Here is an 18,460-nt window from a genome sequence, read left to right on the forward strand (position 1 = left end):
CCGTTTCAGAAATTGGTACGTATTTGAAAGAAGAAGGTATGGTTTTAGCTTTATTGCGCCCTAAAAATGTAATGACATCAAAAAGTTTTGAAACTGGCTTAAATATTAGCTAAATAAATGACTCTGATAAATCAGGAAAGAATATGGCATGAAGGTTTACCATTTTGCAAATATGACGTCATTAATGTGAAAAATTTCTCTATTTTCAACAGAAAAAGCCTCAAAATGGCACATTTCAAGGGTGATTTTCCATTAGAAAACAGTGTCCACAGCCGTCGCCCACGTTAATTTTTTGATATTTTATGCAAAATTCAATAACAAATCACATATCTCAAGAATCTTTGTGGGCGATGCCTGTGGACAATGTTATCTGAAAGAAAATTCCATTGAAAATTGGTGTCTTCTGCAACTTTTAAAGAAAATACGGGAAAATGCACATGTTTATGACGTCATAATTAGCATTTAAAAACACATGTGAGAAAAATGACTTGTATGATTTTTCTGCATTGAATTTCAATTATTTAAAAAGCATGAGTTTTCAACTTTTACACCAGTTTCATTTTTTAGAAAATCACAGGGCAAAATTTGTATGGAAACCATACCTTCTTCTTTAGTACCTAAACTCAAAACAGAATTTTTTTTTCTCTCAAATATAAATAAGAATTTCATATCATTATCAAGGGACAGACTTCAGATGTTATACTTCTTAATTTCATAAGAATTCCATCACTTACCAGCACATTGGTATGCAATAGTTATCTCCTTTAGATCGTTAAGTGTGAACGTTTGAGCTGTGTCCACAAGAGCTTCTAGCCTGGGATCCTTCAGCTTCATCGTCGGTCGTCCATTACTCAAGGAGAACGCCTGTTAAGTTAAAATAAAGACATTATTCTTCTCAGTCATGAATACCGATTTTCTTTTACCAGTAATGTTGAAGTATTTACTATATCAACGAATTCATCATTTGCATTTTTGTAGTAGAATCTCTTTACATTTCAACTTTTTATAATAGTTTTTATTATCTATATCTTTAAAAATTATGCATACATATATGTCAGATTAGAGTTTTTCACCCATATAGTCTGCATGTACTTACCGTTAGGGGATATTGTAATATGGATTCTACGTCATAAGGTGTTCTGTCATGCGTGTTTTCCTTGTCAAAGTTATTTCTTTGATCAGATGGAACATTTTCATACAATATCTCGATGTATTCGTCTCTATCAGTCCTTTGTTGTTCGTGCATTTGTCCAATAGCATGCATCAATTCATGAATCACTACTTTGGTCTGAAATTTGAAATAGATTATAAAGGTGTTAAAGAAAGAAGAATTAAAAACAAATGTGCACAGTACTTGACCATGCATTTCAATACATATAACTAAAGTTATAAAATATTTCAAAAATTATAGAAATACTTTTAGTGCCCTGCGCAGTATCTTTTGCCAGTACTTCAATTTGACAACTAAGTATTTTAATGAGGACGACTTATTTTTAATTTCTGAACGCATACAAAGTTCAAAAGACTTCGATATTTACAAAACACCTCCGCCAGTTTTCTGTTTGGAATGCGATATCCAGGAAATTCTGAAAGTCTGCTCCTTTGTAAAACACATGTACTTAATCTGTTATTTTTAAAGGTATTATTAGATACATAATTTTATTGTGACTGAATATAAGTAATACTTCCTCTTCATGTGACAGACTTCAACCAATTGTTAGCCAGGATTTCATTTAAAAAATTAACAGAGATGGGGTAAATATGATTACCTGTCCACAGCCTGGTTCTTGTAGAGAAATGGGTTGTTGTCCATTCAACTGACGCCCTACATACGAGGAACATCCTTGCCTTCATGGATGAAAAGACACAAAATATAATTAAGCCAAGTGATTAGTTTTACATATATTCCATTCATATTCTAAATATTCCTTGAAATTCATAATTGATTGTAAATTGTTTTTTTTGTTTTGTTTCTGAAGAGATGTACTTTTATTTGAATGTTTTGGAATATTTTAACCAAATTGATAAGGCTGATTTAACTTACCCATTGACAAAATAAACGTATGAGTTGTGACCTAAATTAGTCGCCTGTGAACGAGGTACGATCCTTACACAGGTCAGATCCTGAAAGGCTTTAATAGCTTCAGCAATCTTTTCTCGCGTGCTGGGTGCAACTGAAAAACCAAAGTTTTAACGAATCTTTTATCATCATGATGTTTTATTATTTTGTTACCTTTTATATCCACTAATAGTGTGGTACTGTTATGGAAAAAATACAGTGCATGGCATACCTCCTTGTTGTATCTCGTATGGTACAGTTTTTTGCTCCCAAAGTCTGGCACGTGAAAGGAAATTTCGCTTTCTCTGCAAAAGAATGTAAAATAAAACATTGTTTCTAATGGGTAATTATATTGATTCAGTTATAAGATTCTCCTACCAGAATGTAAGATATTGTATATTCATTTTTCCTTTAAAAATATATCATTCTCTATCAGAAAGGTTATAGCAGCTCTTATCTAATTTCTAAATTAGATATTTTTCAGAATTCAGCAGGTTTTAATGCTACTTACCCTTCTGTGGTGAACGAATGGGTTTGGCTAGAATAACAAGATGTAAAAATGAAAGTTACTAAACTGGGAAATAAGCAAACATATCAAATTGATTTGTTCAAAGACCACATTAAATGAGTAGAGAAAGAATTTAAGCTAAAATTACTGACATTTGGAAGTCTGTGATGATCCATGGCCGCTATCTTGACGGAAGATTTTTGTGTTGGATCTATTCCTCTCGGCTAAAATGAAAAGAATGAATATGTTTTTTTCTTCTTTTTATAATGACACAATGTATATCCATTTTGATCAAATTTTACACCTTAAAATACCAAGACTGAAAAATATCCATAAGAGGAAACAAAAAAGGTTTAAAATAAGAATGGGATGTTTGTCTTCGTGTAAATACATATGTACTATCAAATTCTTTTTTCTTTTTAATTCTAATGGTCTACAAAAAAGAAAAAAATATCTACTCCATGATCGATTTGAGATATAAATCATGTATCTAACGACAGAACATAAATCTGCAATGACGTGTGTAAGCATTTTGTCGATCGTTCTTGTCTACATCTTTAATTAACAATTTGATATGGTTCATTATATATAATCAATTATACTAAAATAATTGTTTTACCTTGTGTGGTCTTCCATGCGAATCAAAAACAATCATAGTTTGTAACAGGTCAGCGATCGGCGAATCCTGATTTTTACGATCCTGTCAAATGTAAAGAGCTGTTACAGATGCATGTATGAATAAGACGCTCATGTTACCTTGCACTCCTAACTTCATCAACATTAAAATGGATGATTTCAAAGAAGGCAGAATTTTCTCTTTAATATAAACGTGCAAATCTATAACGCGGATATCTTTATTTCAATTGTTAAGGGGCAAAAAACAAACCCGGAAAAATACTGCACATAATTCTTACTGTATATTATATTAGCACATAAAAGTTGGTTTCATTCAAAAGTTAGAAACCAGCAACTGTTAAGTCGACAAGTACAGACGTCCTGATAACATTTGCACAATGTACTAACATTTGGAAGTATGTGATGGTCCATTGCAGCTATTATGAATTCAAAGACATTTTTTCTAGATGATCTTGTAATTTGTAACAAATGTTATGAAATGTTAGCTAAAATGTCTTCAAATATGTGCATACTGATGATATTTCTTTTAATATTCAAGGTTTTTATTATCTAATTTCAATTTATTAAGGAGAAATGCCATAAGACGACAATCTTATTTCATTGATCTTTTGGACAACTACATAAAATCATTATTTCAGTATCTTAATCATTTAGTAAGAATATTTCCCCAGTTTAAAAAAAAAATGATTTCATAAAATGATTCCATCCAGAAATTTATAATAATTAAAAAAACACGGTGTTCACTTTGAAAAAGGATTCTGGTTTGTTTAAGTAGAACAGGAGTGACAAAAGTAATTGAAAATGACAACTGAATTGATTTAACGGTGGTCAGTACATAAAGAAGGTATTTCATCATTTTGCATTTTAATTTGGTTTTAATTATGATTAGGATCAGTTTAATTTTGATCTGGAAATGTCCAAATATGAAAATAATTATATAAATTATAAATTTTCGCAATATCATTTCATTTCTTTCAAGATAAGATTGACTAACATGTTCTCCATAGTCCTGACTAGTTTTATGAATATTTTATCCATATGTTTAAAAAATATTGAGAAATAATGTTTTGATTTCATAAATAATTTTTTTTTTAAATAAAAATGTCTATCCAGTCTTTATTTATATATTTTATTAGGCATTCAAATTATGCATATATTAAACGCAAAATGTTAAACCATATAACATCTTGTTGCCAAATAAAATATTTAAAAAAGAATCCCCGAAAAAAAAATATAGAGCTTATGTCGACCTTTCAAAGCTGGAAGAATAATTCAAAGGGATTCTTAATGATCTATTAAATAAAACTCTGTTGTGGCATACCTGCTTTAAATTTTTTGCTGTATCCACATAGTTAACAAATAAAATGTTTAAAGATAATGGAAAGTATCTCTATTTCTATCATTTTTTTCAAAAGCTACATTTTAATATTAAATCAACATTAATATTAATGAAAAGAATTACCCAAGAATCTATAAGCCCTGCTTTCCACTGACCAGGTTGTTGAAACTGCTGCCATCTATTCCAGAAAAAGTAATTCGGCAACTGAAAAGCTCTGTGAGGAAAACCTATAATAAACATAAATATTATTTGATCAAAAGAAAACATGTAAGACCCGACAAAAGCATTCAAAATTTTATATCAAAATGCGGCTGCCGGGTGCTTAATTCAGTCATTTTGTTTAATATTCCTTTTGCAAAAAATATATAATAACAAACAGTTTACACTTATAAACTAAAGAAATAATGTCTTTACATATGTGAAATTAATATAAGTTATAAAATATAATTGGTACTCACGGAAGAAACGTGGTCTTCTTTGAGCCATCAATTGCAGTCTGCATAAACATACCATACAAATAAAAAATAGTAGTCTTGACATCTTGGCGTTACCAATAAATACAATGTTACAATATTTTTTCACTGATCAACTTGGGACAAAATTTCATCTTTTATACTTTATCCAGCAAAAGTACAGCACATTCCGGAAATACATGTTGTGATAAATATTTACCAAGATATTCTTTTTAGAAAATCATACAGCTTCAAAGTACATGATACTTTCTTGATCTACGTAGATTCCTGTTTGTATTAAAAGTACTATTATAATGAATCATTTGTTGACATAAAATATTTCAAATCGAAAATGAAGTTACCAAACACAAAATGATGAAGAATGGGTGAAATTTATTCATAATTTTATTCCAATTGCTTTTAACCACACAGAATCATAATTACTGCATGTATCAATAATTATTGATTACTTTGTTTAATTACACTTTGATAATGTATATTTTTTCTATCAGGTACATGTTCACCGACATGCAATAATAAAATATAAATATTGCAAGTGAATAAAGGTCAGACAAGATTTTGTTCAATCATTAGGTTACCTCTTTGAGACTGAATAAATTATCAATTAAAGGTAATAAATATTAATTGATTTGATTTTATTGTTTTAAACCCCCACTCATACCAGGAATTTCGTTCGTCACATTTCCTATCCAGTAAATAGTTTATAAATCTAAAAATTAATTAACTATCTGGTCTTGATTGATACCCAATGTAATTAGCATAACGGAAAAAACAACAACAAATCATTTTATGTTCACTACATTTGGAGCATATCTTAACTATGTCTCCTTCCTCACTTTGCACTTTTCTTAAGATTTATGTTTCGGTAAATATGTAAGAAAGACTGAGGGAAATAAGGCCAATATATTTATATCATTCTTATCTCCAAAACTTTGAATTATTGACAATTATGCACTTTTTATAATTTGGTTGGATTTTTACACGAATTTCTTTCAGAAAAAAATGAAAACATCGTATAAAATTATATTTCAATATAAAAAAAAACATATTAATTTAATCATGTTAATTTTTTTAATCAAATAATACATGTTATTGTGTTGCTCAGTCCTTTAAAACAAAAAGAAATCTATGTACATAAACAAAGTATCATGTATTCTGAAGCTGTTTGCTGTTGCTTTGACAATTTCTTAAGATAATATTTTGCTTGCATTTGCAGCTCTGGAGATGATTACCTCTAAGCTTCACTTCGTGGATAATTGATTCGTAATTTATTTAATGATTGAGAGATCGAATGGATAATTTAATTAAAAGTCTTAAAAATGTATTCGTAGTTTTGTATAGATATGAGTCGAATTGAATCAGAATTCATATAAAAACGTTTGCTGCAAATATTTACATTAAGAAATGTTAAGAAATGTTTACACAATATTTACATTTCCAATGTCTTTGTCGGAGATAGAATTACAAAAAGTAATTGTACTTTATTTCCCCATCAATGTATTGGTTCATCAATAGGCGAGGTAAAAAAAAATCACGTGCAGGGCGGGATAAATAGCTAGACAGAAGCAGGATTTGGAGCACGTGGATTGGCGGAATCAAAAGCATGTAAATATAAGGCATAACTGTCAGATTTTTCAATTTAATGACGATGATCAATCGATTGGCATGCGTAATAATTTCAAGCAGAAATGTATATGTTTATGTAAATTATCACGCAACCAAATCGATTGATCACACCATGAAATCGAAAAATAAGACAGTTATTCCTTAATTAAATGTATGGAGATAGATTCTATTTATTTTTGAGAATAGAATACCTGTACACAAATACATCAAAACACAATAAAACACAGAAACAAAACATAGATTTAGTATTGTTTTGTTATTTTTGGGAAGAGGGGGTGCTATTTCAAAATAAATTACATTTTTTGAATTTCTTCAACTATTAGGCAAATTTTGAGATTAATGATTGTAATATTTGACATCGGTCACAACATAATTTTTTTTTCGGTTAATTGCCGATAAACTCCGTTTACATTCATAATATTGTTCAAACTTAATGTCAATATTAAAATATTAAAGCTCTTAATTTTTTGCTCGAGTTGTTCTCTACGTCATGCATTTAATTATACGATCAATCATTTTGAATAACATGTAGGCAGTGTTTGGCATGCATGCCTTTTATCACTAGCATAAAAAAGCATGAAAAAATGGACCCTTTAGTTAAATTTCTTTTCTTTTCGAAATTCTGCAAGTAACCAGTATTTTATTTCATTGATATATATATATATGCTACACCTAGTAACAGTAAATTCTTTCTGAAATTCTTACAAGTGCACAAACCTTTGCGTTATTATTTTTTTTACTTAATTTAAAATACACACTAAAGCATTCATAATTGTCATGCAGAAAATTACATTGCAAATTGGTAAATGATATCCTTATGAAAAAATATAGAAGACTCATATACCTTTGACTTATACTTAAAGATGTCAAAACATTTTTTCTTTTTTTTTTTTCTTTTTTGCTTTTTCTGAAATAAAATTTCAATTGATAAAGCATTTAATATTAATAAACCTAGGTCGAATATATTATACATTCAGATAATAAATAGATAATACGTAGGTATTTACAATATTCAGAGTCGATTTCATCAAATTTACACTGTCAGAGAGCTTGTCATATCCGACTACATTACGATATACTGAATTTTGTTTGTGATAAACTTTAATTGTTTTTTTTTTAATTGAGATATATGCTCGTGTTTGGACTATCACATTACGTGTGCTCTTAAAAGGATATCTTCTTAATTAAGGAAGAAGTCTCTTTTTGCCTTTTTATGTCAAATATTAAATTGAGCAAAATACACATGATTGAAATATCTATTGACTGGCACCGTTTTTTGTATAAGTTAACTAATCTATAAAAATGATACATATGTAAACTTAACTACGCATATATTTATTAAACTTACATACAGGTACAAGTTTCGAATAATCAAGGGATAAATTGTGAAAGACATCAAATGTCAAAATACTGACAATCTGGTAGTTTGATTTTAACTGAAAAAGACTGTTCAATGCTTATGAAAAAATATTTTTGTTATTTTCGAAAATAAAAATTATCAAGTGTTTAAAAAATGCTGATAGGCATCATTTTTTGCACTTGTTTGAGCTATTTCTATGCAACCGAAATATTTATGCAGTAACAGTGCAACAAATGCATAGCAACAAAAATCCTTTATACTTGTTGAAATAAATTAAGAGCCATGTGTTGCATTAATCAAATGTATAAAAGTTGGCGAATCCCTTGTCCTCTTTATCAGCTGATCACACGTACAAAACTCTGATACCCTCTACTCATCGACGACGATGCAAAGTTCCATTATCTTCTCCATCTTTGTCCTATTGATATTCTCACTGGGAATCGATGCAGGTATTTAAAAGCAAGTCCTTTGATATGATGATATATAACTTTTTCGTAATCAAAGATATCCTTGTAAATAGATTCAAATTCATTATTTTTAAATAAGCAAATTTGAGGTTTAGTAATATACTTTAAGATAAAGCCAAATAATAAACTTACGTTTCAGTCTAAAAATCTTCTCTAAGAGATGTGAATCGTTAAAGAAGATACTAGTATTGGAGTTAAAGGCATTACTCATGCCTGCTCAAAAATTGAAGTAAAGATAACGAGCTTGAGGATTGAGCAATTACGGATCCTGAAAATATCTGGTGGGATTATGTGCCATGGAGGAATAAGTATCCCCTCTTAACCCGTCAAACCTATATCGCAAGTCTTAATCTGGTGGATAGACTTAACCTAAGATTTGGTAAAGAGTTTTTTGTTTGTTAAGTATTTGTTAGAATGATTTATCTGTCGTGAAATATATATAGGTAGCGATGCCAGATGCTGGGCTGTAAATGGAAGATGTCAATACACAAGTGAGGCTTGTGATGGGTATGCAACTGGAATGTGTGCTGGCCCCTACAATAGACAATGCTGTGTTAAAGGTAAGAAATAAAAAGGAATGATAAACTTACTACAAAAAAATTGATATCCTGATCTCATGAATTTTGTCAGTATTCCTAGTTTTATAAAGGAGAAGACAGAAGAAATTACCTGATTTTACGGGAATGTGCATGCCTAAAAGTATAAAAAGTAAATAATGTTATGATTTTACCAAGCAAATGTAATGTACCTAATGTTGTTTTAAAATTACAAACTTGGTACCAGGAGCCGACAGAAAATGCACAGAGAGATATCTAACTGGAGCGTGTCAGGATACCAACAAAGCCTGCTGGATGGGTTATGTTAGCAACTTATGTGGTGGTGGGAATAACCGTAAATGCTGCAAAGGCTTTGGAATTTAAGTATTAATTCGACAACAGAGATAGGTACATTTCCGTTTGATACTTCTACACACTTTGACTATTTTTTTTAATGCAAAGACTTACTATATTACATGTTTATGTCAATGAGTAATTATTGAAAAAAGTATATATCACAATTTCTATGCATAATTTTTAGAGCTTATTAACAAACAATAAGTAAGTAATATTCATTTCTCAGCAAGGGGTTAATTTTTCTTTCACATTTTAATTATGAGTCACAGATTTTTCTCTAAATGCAAGACTTTGTTTCTTAAAAAAAACCTCCAGTTTTTGTAAAATACATTTTTACAAAATATAAAAGCCTCTTCTGTAAACAAAATTCGCATTGTATTTTAACTTTGAACAAAGCTAATTTTCCCAAGAACATCCTAAAGTGTAAATTTTATGTCCTGTACATTACATTACATGTAATTACTTTACTTTTTTGTTTTGCAGGATTAGTCGCAGATACGTTCATGTGTAATGGCAATAAATAAAAGTTTGTGAGATCTAAAACTTTTTCATCTAACGTTTTTATCTGTTTTCAATATGATTGGTAATAAAAACAGACAGTGGTCGATCTCTAAAGACTATTAACAATACAAATATGTGAAGAGGCACAAAACACGGACCTCAGAATTGGTAAGATACCTAGGAAGATTAAACATCCCCATTTGAGCGGTTATATCCGTAGTTAGAATACTGCATTGATCAGTTAGACAAAAAAAATTCCGTTGTCAAATTCAGTATTTAAACTAGAGATACTGTGAGCAATAAGCTCACTAAATGATACTCCCGCCTCCCATATGGTTATAATGGCAGAGTTCAGGTTTTGCTCTGGAAGACCCGAATAAGTGTCAAATCAAAAAGTAGAATAGGAGGTGCACTATGGCATTATGTTATAAAAAAATCTGTGAAAGTATCATAAAATTTAACCAATGGTATTAAGGAGAAGTTGCGAATAAAAGATAGGTACACTCTGTACCTTTCAATATTATAGAAAAAAATAGCCGTGCTCTTGTTTTGCTCTTTGAAACGCAAAATATTTGTGTAAGTATCCAAAAGTAAGATAGGGGGTGCAAAATTGCACTATATAACAAAGATTTTGTGAAAGTCTCATTAAATTTCATTCAGTGGTAAAAGAGGAGTTGCGGATAAGAGATGGGTACAAGTACCTCAAAGCGGAACAGACAGTTATCCCAATCTCTACATACACTCCCGCTTTTCAAGCGGGGATATGGCACGCCGAAATACGGTCCAATGAAAGGTTTATTTACTAACAAGATCATTATAACGACCATACAATTTACGAAATATCGACAGATTAGTTTTCATAAAAGCCTTACGCAGGTCAGTCTTTGATTAAAAAGAAATTCAACTATTGTATTAAGTTAAAACGACATGATTTGACTCTTAGTTAAAAGTTTATGATTAAAGAAAACGCAGTACATTTAAGGTGACAAATGGAAATATCGGCGAATATTGCAGAGAAAAAAATATTCTTTACATGGACGGGCGATTCTTTTTAGAACTTTACTGATATCAGACATATGACTTCACGTTGCGGACATTAAGATTTGTTATTTAAATTTGTCATGTGATGTCCGAATCGCATAATTTTGGCAAATCTAATTGCAGTGTAGAGATCTTCTATCAATTCCAATATTGCAAGGCCAAAACTACATGTAAGTAAATTAGAGGTACTGTGAGCAATGAACTCACAAAATGATACCCCCGCCTCTCATATTTTAAAATATAATGGCAGTGTCTATGTTTTGCTATGGGAAACTCAAAATAGGCGTCGAATCAAAAAGTAAAATAGAAAGTCACAAAGGCAATACTAGTATGTAATCAAGATTCTGTGGAAGTTTTATCAAACTTAATTAAGTGATATGAGAGGAGTTGCGGATAAGAGATGGGAACCCAAAAGCGTAACAAACGGATGGACCTACAGATGCACAAACGGACGAACAGTCCGATTACTATATAACCTCCCGCTTTTCAAGCGGGGGTATAAAAATCTAAATAAAATATTGAAATACAGATCAGAAATTATAAAAAAAGACTATTTGATTAATTCGACTTTTCAAGCGGGGTATAAAAATTATGATAATATAGAATCAAACTTGGTACTCTTCCGGCCACTTTGGACTACTCAGTAAAGTTGGCTTATGATTTAGTCCGCCGTTATCAGGCATTTACATATTCATTTAGATATATAGATGCCATTTAATTAATCTTCATTTAAACTTTAATTAAGACTCAAGAAAGCCGAAGTTAAAAGCTCTTGTATGATCCAAGAGATGGGATGTAATAGGAAAAATATTTTTGTGATTAATTTATATCCTGATGATTCTTGCCATTCATTTTTATCGAATCATTTTCATTCCTTAAGCCAATATCTTTTGTATGAAATAAATGTTAAGGTCAACTTTTTTTTTATATTCACTCTTTTCACTTTCAGCTCCAAGAAATCATATCTTTCCGCTTTCACTGTATTTTTACTTCATGATTCCATACCTATATAACCCTTTGATTTTTTTTTCATATTTGAAATAAATGAAAAAAAAACCTCGTTCATGACAAACTAACGTACAAGGCTAACATCACGGGTGTGACTTTTTGCTTATGCGAGTTTGATAAATTATATGGAGACAAATAATTTGAATTGTATAGAATTATTGCTTTGTGTTTTCCAGTTATAAAAGTAGTCCTTTGCGGATCCGTTAATTGTTGAAGCAAATCACGCGACTTAAAACAAAGGTATATATGCCAGTGTAGTTAAGCTGCGGGATTCTTTAAATCCATTTGACACAGATAACAAGATTCTGATTTGGATGGATTGCCCATAATTGTGGGCTACCACATTTATTTTATCAATACTAGGTGGAATGTCTGACGGTGAAGGTTTGCCACAAAAAATAAGTTGCATGACTAAGCATTTGGAGGCAGACGACATAGAGATTGATTGTATATTGTTTAACGTCCCTCTCGAGAATTATTTACTAATATGGAGACGCCACCACTTGCCAGTGGAGAGCTGCAAATTTTGTCCTATACGCAGCACTCAGGGTCATTGACCAGGGAGGGATCTTTTTCGTGCCAGCATCTACTGGGACACGGGACCTGGTACGGTCTCATCCAAAGGACGGTCCCCACGTCCCACAGTGGGATTTGAACCCACAACGTAAGAATCAACTCCTTACTTTGTGACTATTGAGCAAACGCTCTAACCACTGCACCATACAGATGACCAGCCCATTAAAGATAACCGTTCTAGACACGGTGTCTCTGGTAGCAGTGAATGACTGTACGTCCTAAATAAGGACAACGCAGCATACCTTCTCTTGTCAGAGGCTGACCACTGTGATTAAGTTAGGGCTTGACATCGTGCTTGACACTACGAGCCTGAAAAATACATAATTTGAACCTGTCCGGTGGCATCGGTGAACCCTTAATTTCGAATTCTGTTACATGTATTTGTAAATATAAATATATCTTAATTAAGTGTGAGTTCCCTGAAGTAAGGGTAAGGCCATAACTCTATATGTTTGCATGTCAATCATTTTAAACAACCATTTTAAGAGCAAAATTAATTAGTTGTTATATCAAACCCGAGATCCTGGAATCAACCAAGTACGGACATCTCAACATGTTCTAGAATGACAGAAACATTCGTCAGTTGATGAGAAAGTCGTTGATATATCTCCATGTCGAATTGGTCTTGGCAAAAGTTTAATTCATTCTCATAAAAACCTGATATAGATTTAAAAAAGATTAAAAAACGTTATAAATTAAACTCTAAGCACTACACCAGTGAAGCGAAACGACAATGATGCCTCATGCATTAGTTGATTCTTACGTCTCGGGGGGTCGAGTCCAACTGTGCGACGAGGCGACCTGTCCTTTGGATGAGACCGTATATACGGGTGTACCGTGTCGCAGTAGGCGCCGGCACGAAAAAGATCCCTCGCTGCTCAATGGTCGTTAGTGCATAGAGTCCTAAGAGTATAGGACAGAATTTGTAGCATTCCACCGGCAAGTGGTTGCGTCGCCATATGATTGAACAATTTTCGAGTGTGACCTTAAAAGATAGACAACCAATCCTCATGAGTTGAATAATAATATTTTTCATAGTCTGTGTGTCATCTTATAACAAATGTCGTAAATTTTGATTTGAATTTTATATATAATGATAAAAAATAATCTACCAAACTCATCTTATGCACAATTTGATATATACATGTATAATAATTGTACATTTATCATTGTTTATTTCTTAAGATTTTTTTCAGATTAGATTTTTCTTATACATACCCTCGAATCATGAGTTTTCGTGGCATTACGTTTAATTTGTAATGAAGTGCTTCAAGACTGAATAATTGAGATGTCTGCTTTTTATCGCATATATAAACAATAATTCTCCTTATTTTAAAATGATTTTAACTCACATATTATTTGTTATTTGTTCAGGAGGTCATTGAATTCTTGCATACTTGCTCTTTCGATTTTTTTGTTGACGTCATATGTTTTCGTGGTATTTATAAAACAAGTAAACTATGGAAATCTAGGCGGGTAAAATCCTGATAAATTTTACAGTGACAAAAATACTGGTTAATTAACAAAATGATCACATTTTTTGACATGAAAATTTTTTTGTTTTAATTAAGACCACATCTATCTAGGTGCCTAAGTTGAATTGCTAATTAATGTAAAAAATTTCTCTTTCTCAAGAGTGGGCTAGAAGTAATTTTGTAAAGCTTTATTTGAATGTTTCATGTTTTAAAATATAAACTCCATGTGTATTCAAAGAAGTTAAATGTTTAATTCAATTAATTATCAATGGCACAATATTTTTTTTATCATATAACTTTTTAACACCCCGATATTTTCTTTGAAAATTATATAAAAATTGACGTTACTAGATAATTCCAAATTATTGTCACATGACCGGTAGCTGTATGATAGTTAACAGATGATGATATGCATGATCGCCGGCTATTACTTTGTAAGTTTGGTATTCTAGTTCAAAACACGACGAATAAGCGTACATTACGCAAATTATCAAATATGCGAACTATGCATAACTCACTCGCTATATTTTATTTTGGGAAAGGCAAAAAGGTTTAACAATTTTCATAAAAACATGGACAGGGTTCCATTACTAATAGCAAATATGACGTCATCTCGATCTTGCATTGTGCGATTATACCTAAAAATAAAAAATACCACGAAAACGTATATACCACGAAAACACAAGACGGGACGGTATATTATTGATTGTCACACTCACATTTATTTTCTTTTAAATTAAGCAGCAAAATTATATTTGTGTTTATTTATTTTTGAAATTTATCACACGTACATGTAAGTACAAAAAACCAACCTTAATTATAAGAGGGATACAAACGGTGTGAAAAGAATGTAAAGCTTTGTTTTATGTGGCATTTTCAAATCAGTTAGAATTATATAGATTCTCTTAAGATATAACAACAATGATAATAAAGATTTTCCGTACCAGCACTTTTTAACATCAAAATGAATCCATAAATATTTCATGTGCGCAATGATATTGGGGAGCTGTGATATATCGCCAGGAATGAAGAGCGTTAGTGAAACAGGTGTGAGAAATTGTAAAATGAAATTTGCTATTCATGCAACATTTTGGAATGCAATCAAGAGAACCATTTATATGTACGAAGTAATCCCAGTCTTAAATCAGTAATATTCCCATTTGATTTTTTAACAAGTTACATATCGTGGCAAAAGTAGTTTACTCACAATTTCTAGCCTTACTGGTATAAGTAAATACTATTTTAGTTATGGGTAAGAGTCTTTTTTTTTGTTTTTAATTCTTGAGAGATATAATTCTTGTATATATTATAAAAATTATTCGATTTAAACATTTAAACAAAAATGAAATTATGTAAATACTTTTTGTGATTACAGCTGATGAATCGCCCTGTTGGTCTATGAATGGGCGTTTTCAGTACACAAGTGAACCTTGTGGGAGATACAAACCTGGATACTGTGCTGGACCGACAAACATACAATGTTGTGTTAAAGGTGAGACTTAATAGAATGCAGTTGTTTCTGTTTCTTCTTATTTTATTGAGACAGAACTCTAGACCTTGGTCAGTACGTACAAAGATTCTGATGTTTTTTTTTTAATAATTCTATTGTACAAGTTTTTTTCTTTTATACATTATAAATTGATGGATTGCAATAAAAATTGACATGGACATATACCTCATTTTTATCTAAAAATAAATTTAAGGACAGATAATACAAACACACTTTTGTCATAAAATTTAAAATAACAACCTGAGTTTCAGTGAGTAAAATGAACAAGTTTAAAAATTTTTAGTCAAATTTTTACATAAAAAAGGAAATTGAAGTGTCAAATATTTGTATAGATTAAGAAAGCTTGACTGCAGACAAGTAGAATTTTTAACATCATAGAAGTTTTGCAATTCCTTAATAATTGAAATTTTTTTTAGATACTTCATTTGCAACATTTTTGTAAACATTTTAGATTTAGCAAGATTTTGACCTTCAAAGAAAATCAACCCCAATAAAAATTGTCAGCATATGATTATGAGATAAAACTTTATACAAGAGTTTATAAGGTGTATCATAACGGAAATTTGGAATAATTGTTTTGGAGTAATTTTTGCTTTGTGTAGATATCAAAATTGAAATAGGCTTACAATGTTAACTCTTTGCTTAATTTTTGTGTTTCCGCAACTAAAAATAAAGATTAAGATAAGGTAACTGGCTAACAGGCATTTCCCTTTATCGCCCTTCATCATAAGTATTACTTATTCAAAATTACATTCAAAAGCCTTATATAAGTATAAATAATTGAATACTAAAGGGTGTTAAGAAAGTTCGTTCCACATGTTTTCTTTTATTCTTGAAAAGAAATACAATAAGAAGATAATTACAATTTGTGATATTTCATGTTTACAGAGTCCATTCTTGCTACTCATAAGGTTTTATCTGTCTTTTGTGGAATCAATAAGGGGAGGGCAGGTATAAAACCAGATGATGTCTGTTCAGAAAGATCAGGGATGGCGTACATTTGCGATATATATTAAGCAACAGGCCAAAACATCCTTTCAAAAAAAATTATCAAATCTGTGGAAAATTTCAAAAATTACAAACCTATTCTGTTGAAAATAAATCTATCGTTGTTATAACTTCGAGCATCAGCATGTCTGATGCAAGATAAGCCATGAAGAAACAAAGGTAAATTAGCCTTTATTTTTATTCAAAATGACCAGCATTTCTATCATTTGTGTGCTTTCAAGATGTTATATATATTTCCATATGGATGAACAATTCTATAATTTTCTGCTAAAATGAATTGCTTTAAATTCAAAGTACATGTATACTCTTGTGATTTTGTCAAACTTGAAAATTAATCTCTTTAGTTAAGCACTATTTTGAAAATTTTGAAAATATTTCATCATGGAACAAACTTTCTTAACACCCCTTAGTACTCAAATATTGTCAAAAATCTTTAAAAGACCACTATCGATAAGAAGTGAAAACAAATTAGTATCATTACATGTATAATTATTTTACAGGTCAAGCTTATTAATGTCAGCGAAAAGGTGCATGTCAGGATGTAAACACTGTGATTTGCAGGGGAGAGTACACAGCTGGTTTGTGTGGAGGAGGGTTGTCCAGACAATGCTGCAGAAATAGTTATCATATCCCTGGCTGAAAAGCAAGCTCTCCTAAACTATCGTGGAACGGGTCACATAATATTCAATATACCCTAACCCCCGAAATACTTTGCTTATCTTTCATTTAACCTATCTATTTTTATCATGTAGGTTTTTAAACTAAACAACCAAATAAATTGTCCAAAGATCTCTTAAATGTATCTTAATCTTCGGGTTACAGTGTATTGAAGACAGTAAATATTATGCAGAATATTCACAGAATACACATTCTTGCGTATTGATTTGCAACCATCTGCAATTATTTTTATTTTGATTTGACTACTGATTTATCCGTTTATCCGACTAGGAAAAAAAGATTGTGTCATATCGACTGAAGAAACTTAAACCTCAATCATTACCCCAAATTTGATCCTGTAAAATCACATATTTTGTTGGGTCAAATTTTCGAGGGTTGAGGAAATAAATTTGGTTTGTGAGGATTTGAATTTGTGGTTGGAAAATATTTGGTAGTAATGCATATGAAATTTTACATTTCGTCGTGGTCATGAATTCGTGAGTCTCTCCATACCTCGAAAACAACGCAAAGTAAACCCCCACGAAATTTACTGATTTCACAGTATTTTCAATGATCTATGTTTGTTTGTATTGTTTCGTTGTACTTAACCTATCTCAGGATTACACCAAGAAAAGTCCTCATTGTTATACCATACTTACAAAAATATAGGCAAAAGCAAGATTTTAGTAACGAGCTCAAAAGCATAGGTGATCAGAGATTAAAGAGCTCCCCTCACCGAATATTGTCTATAAATAAGGCAAAGTCCTACAATTAAGTTACATTCTATAAGTATATACGAGGGTTGTCCCGTAAAATCGTGGACAAGTTGTCTAGTGTAAAAAATAAACATCACTGCGTTCTGAAATTTTCACTATTATTTAGTAAATATTTTAGTAATATACACAGCAAATTTCAGATAAATATATGCATAAATAAACAAACTATGTGTTTTTATGCCCTGTATTGTATCACCTTACGGCGCATGGATTATAACGTCAAAGTGTCTAAAACAGCGTCACGTTTTATCTTTGCTGAAATGAAGTTGGATGAGTACAACTTAAATTTGGTAATTTCATTGATACACATTTAGTCTCCATAACAGCCGAAGAACCAATTGGCACCCTTTTGCGATCTTCTGAAGATTTATCAGTAAGTTACGAACAATATTCTCACCATCATTCAGCTAATAGAAAATCTCATATCGGCGGTCTACTGTGACAGCGTCTTTTGCTATTACATTAGGAGTTTGTCCGTATGTTTTGTACTCCCCAGGGACTCGATCAAAAAAAGAATTCGCTAAGAAAACCCCTATTTCATTTGTAT

The 18,460-nt window shown here is 31.0% G+C and overlaps 1 protein-coding gene and 2 long non-coding RNA genes across 3 annotated transcripts; 2 read left to right on the forward strand and 1 right to left on the reverse strand.

Moving 5' to 3' along the window:
* Nucleotides 1-722: 722 nt before the first annotated feature.
* On the reverse strand, nt 723-5,028 carry LOC134237457 (blastula protease 10-like). Its single transcript, XM_062719545.1, has 10 exons — nt 5,001-5,028; nt 4,666-4,769; nt 3,187-3,267; nt 2,720-2,791; nt 2,571-2,597; nt 2,292-2,364; nt 2,045-2,174; nt 1,770-1,848; nt 1,097-1,288; nt 723-864 (listed from the first exon to the last, which is right to left on the reverse strand). The coding sequence occupies exons 1-10, from the start codon at nt 5,026-5,028 to the stop codon at nt 727-729; spliced, it is 924 nt and encodes a 307-aa protein (XP_062575529.1). The 3' UTR covers nt 723-726.
* A 3,314-nt stretch (nt 5,029-8,342) lies between these two features.
* Nucleotides 8,343-9,926, forward strand: LOC134237484 (uncharacterized). Its single transcript, XR_009985833.1, has 4 exons — nt 8,343-8,450; nt 8,912-9,028; nt 9,252-9,412; nt 9,845-9,926. It is a non-coding gene; the product is annotated as an uncharacterized LOC134237484 (long non-coding RNA).
* A 5,410-nt stretch (nt 9,927-15,336) lies between these two features.
* Nucleotides 15,337-17,278, forward strand: LOC134237485 (uncharacterized). Its single transcript, XR_009985834.1, has 2 exons — nt 15,337-15,454; nt 16,981-17,278. It is a non-coding gene; the product is annotated as an uncharacterized LOC134237485 (long non-coding RNA).
* The last annotated feature ends 1,182 nt before the right edge of the window (nt 17,279-18,460 follow it).

Source organism: Saccostrea cucullata, unplaced genomic scaffold (genome assembly GCF_032062105.1).
Source record: "Saccostrea cucullata isolate Sc308-1 unplaced genomic scaffold, CSIRO_AGI_Scuc_v1 ctg999, whole genome shotgun sequence".
NCBI lineage: Eukaryota > Metazoa > Mollusca > Bivalvia > Ostreida > Ostreidae > Saccostrea > Saccostrea cuccullata.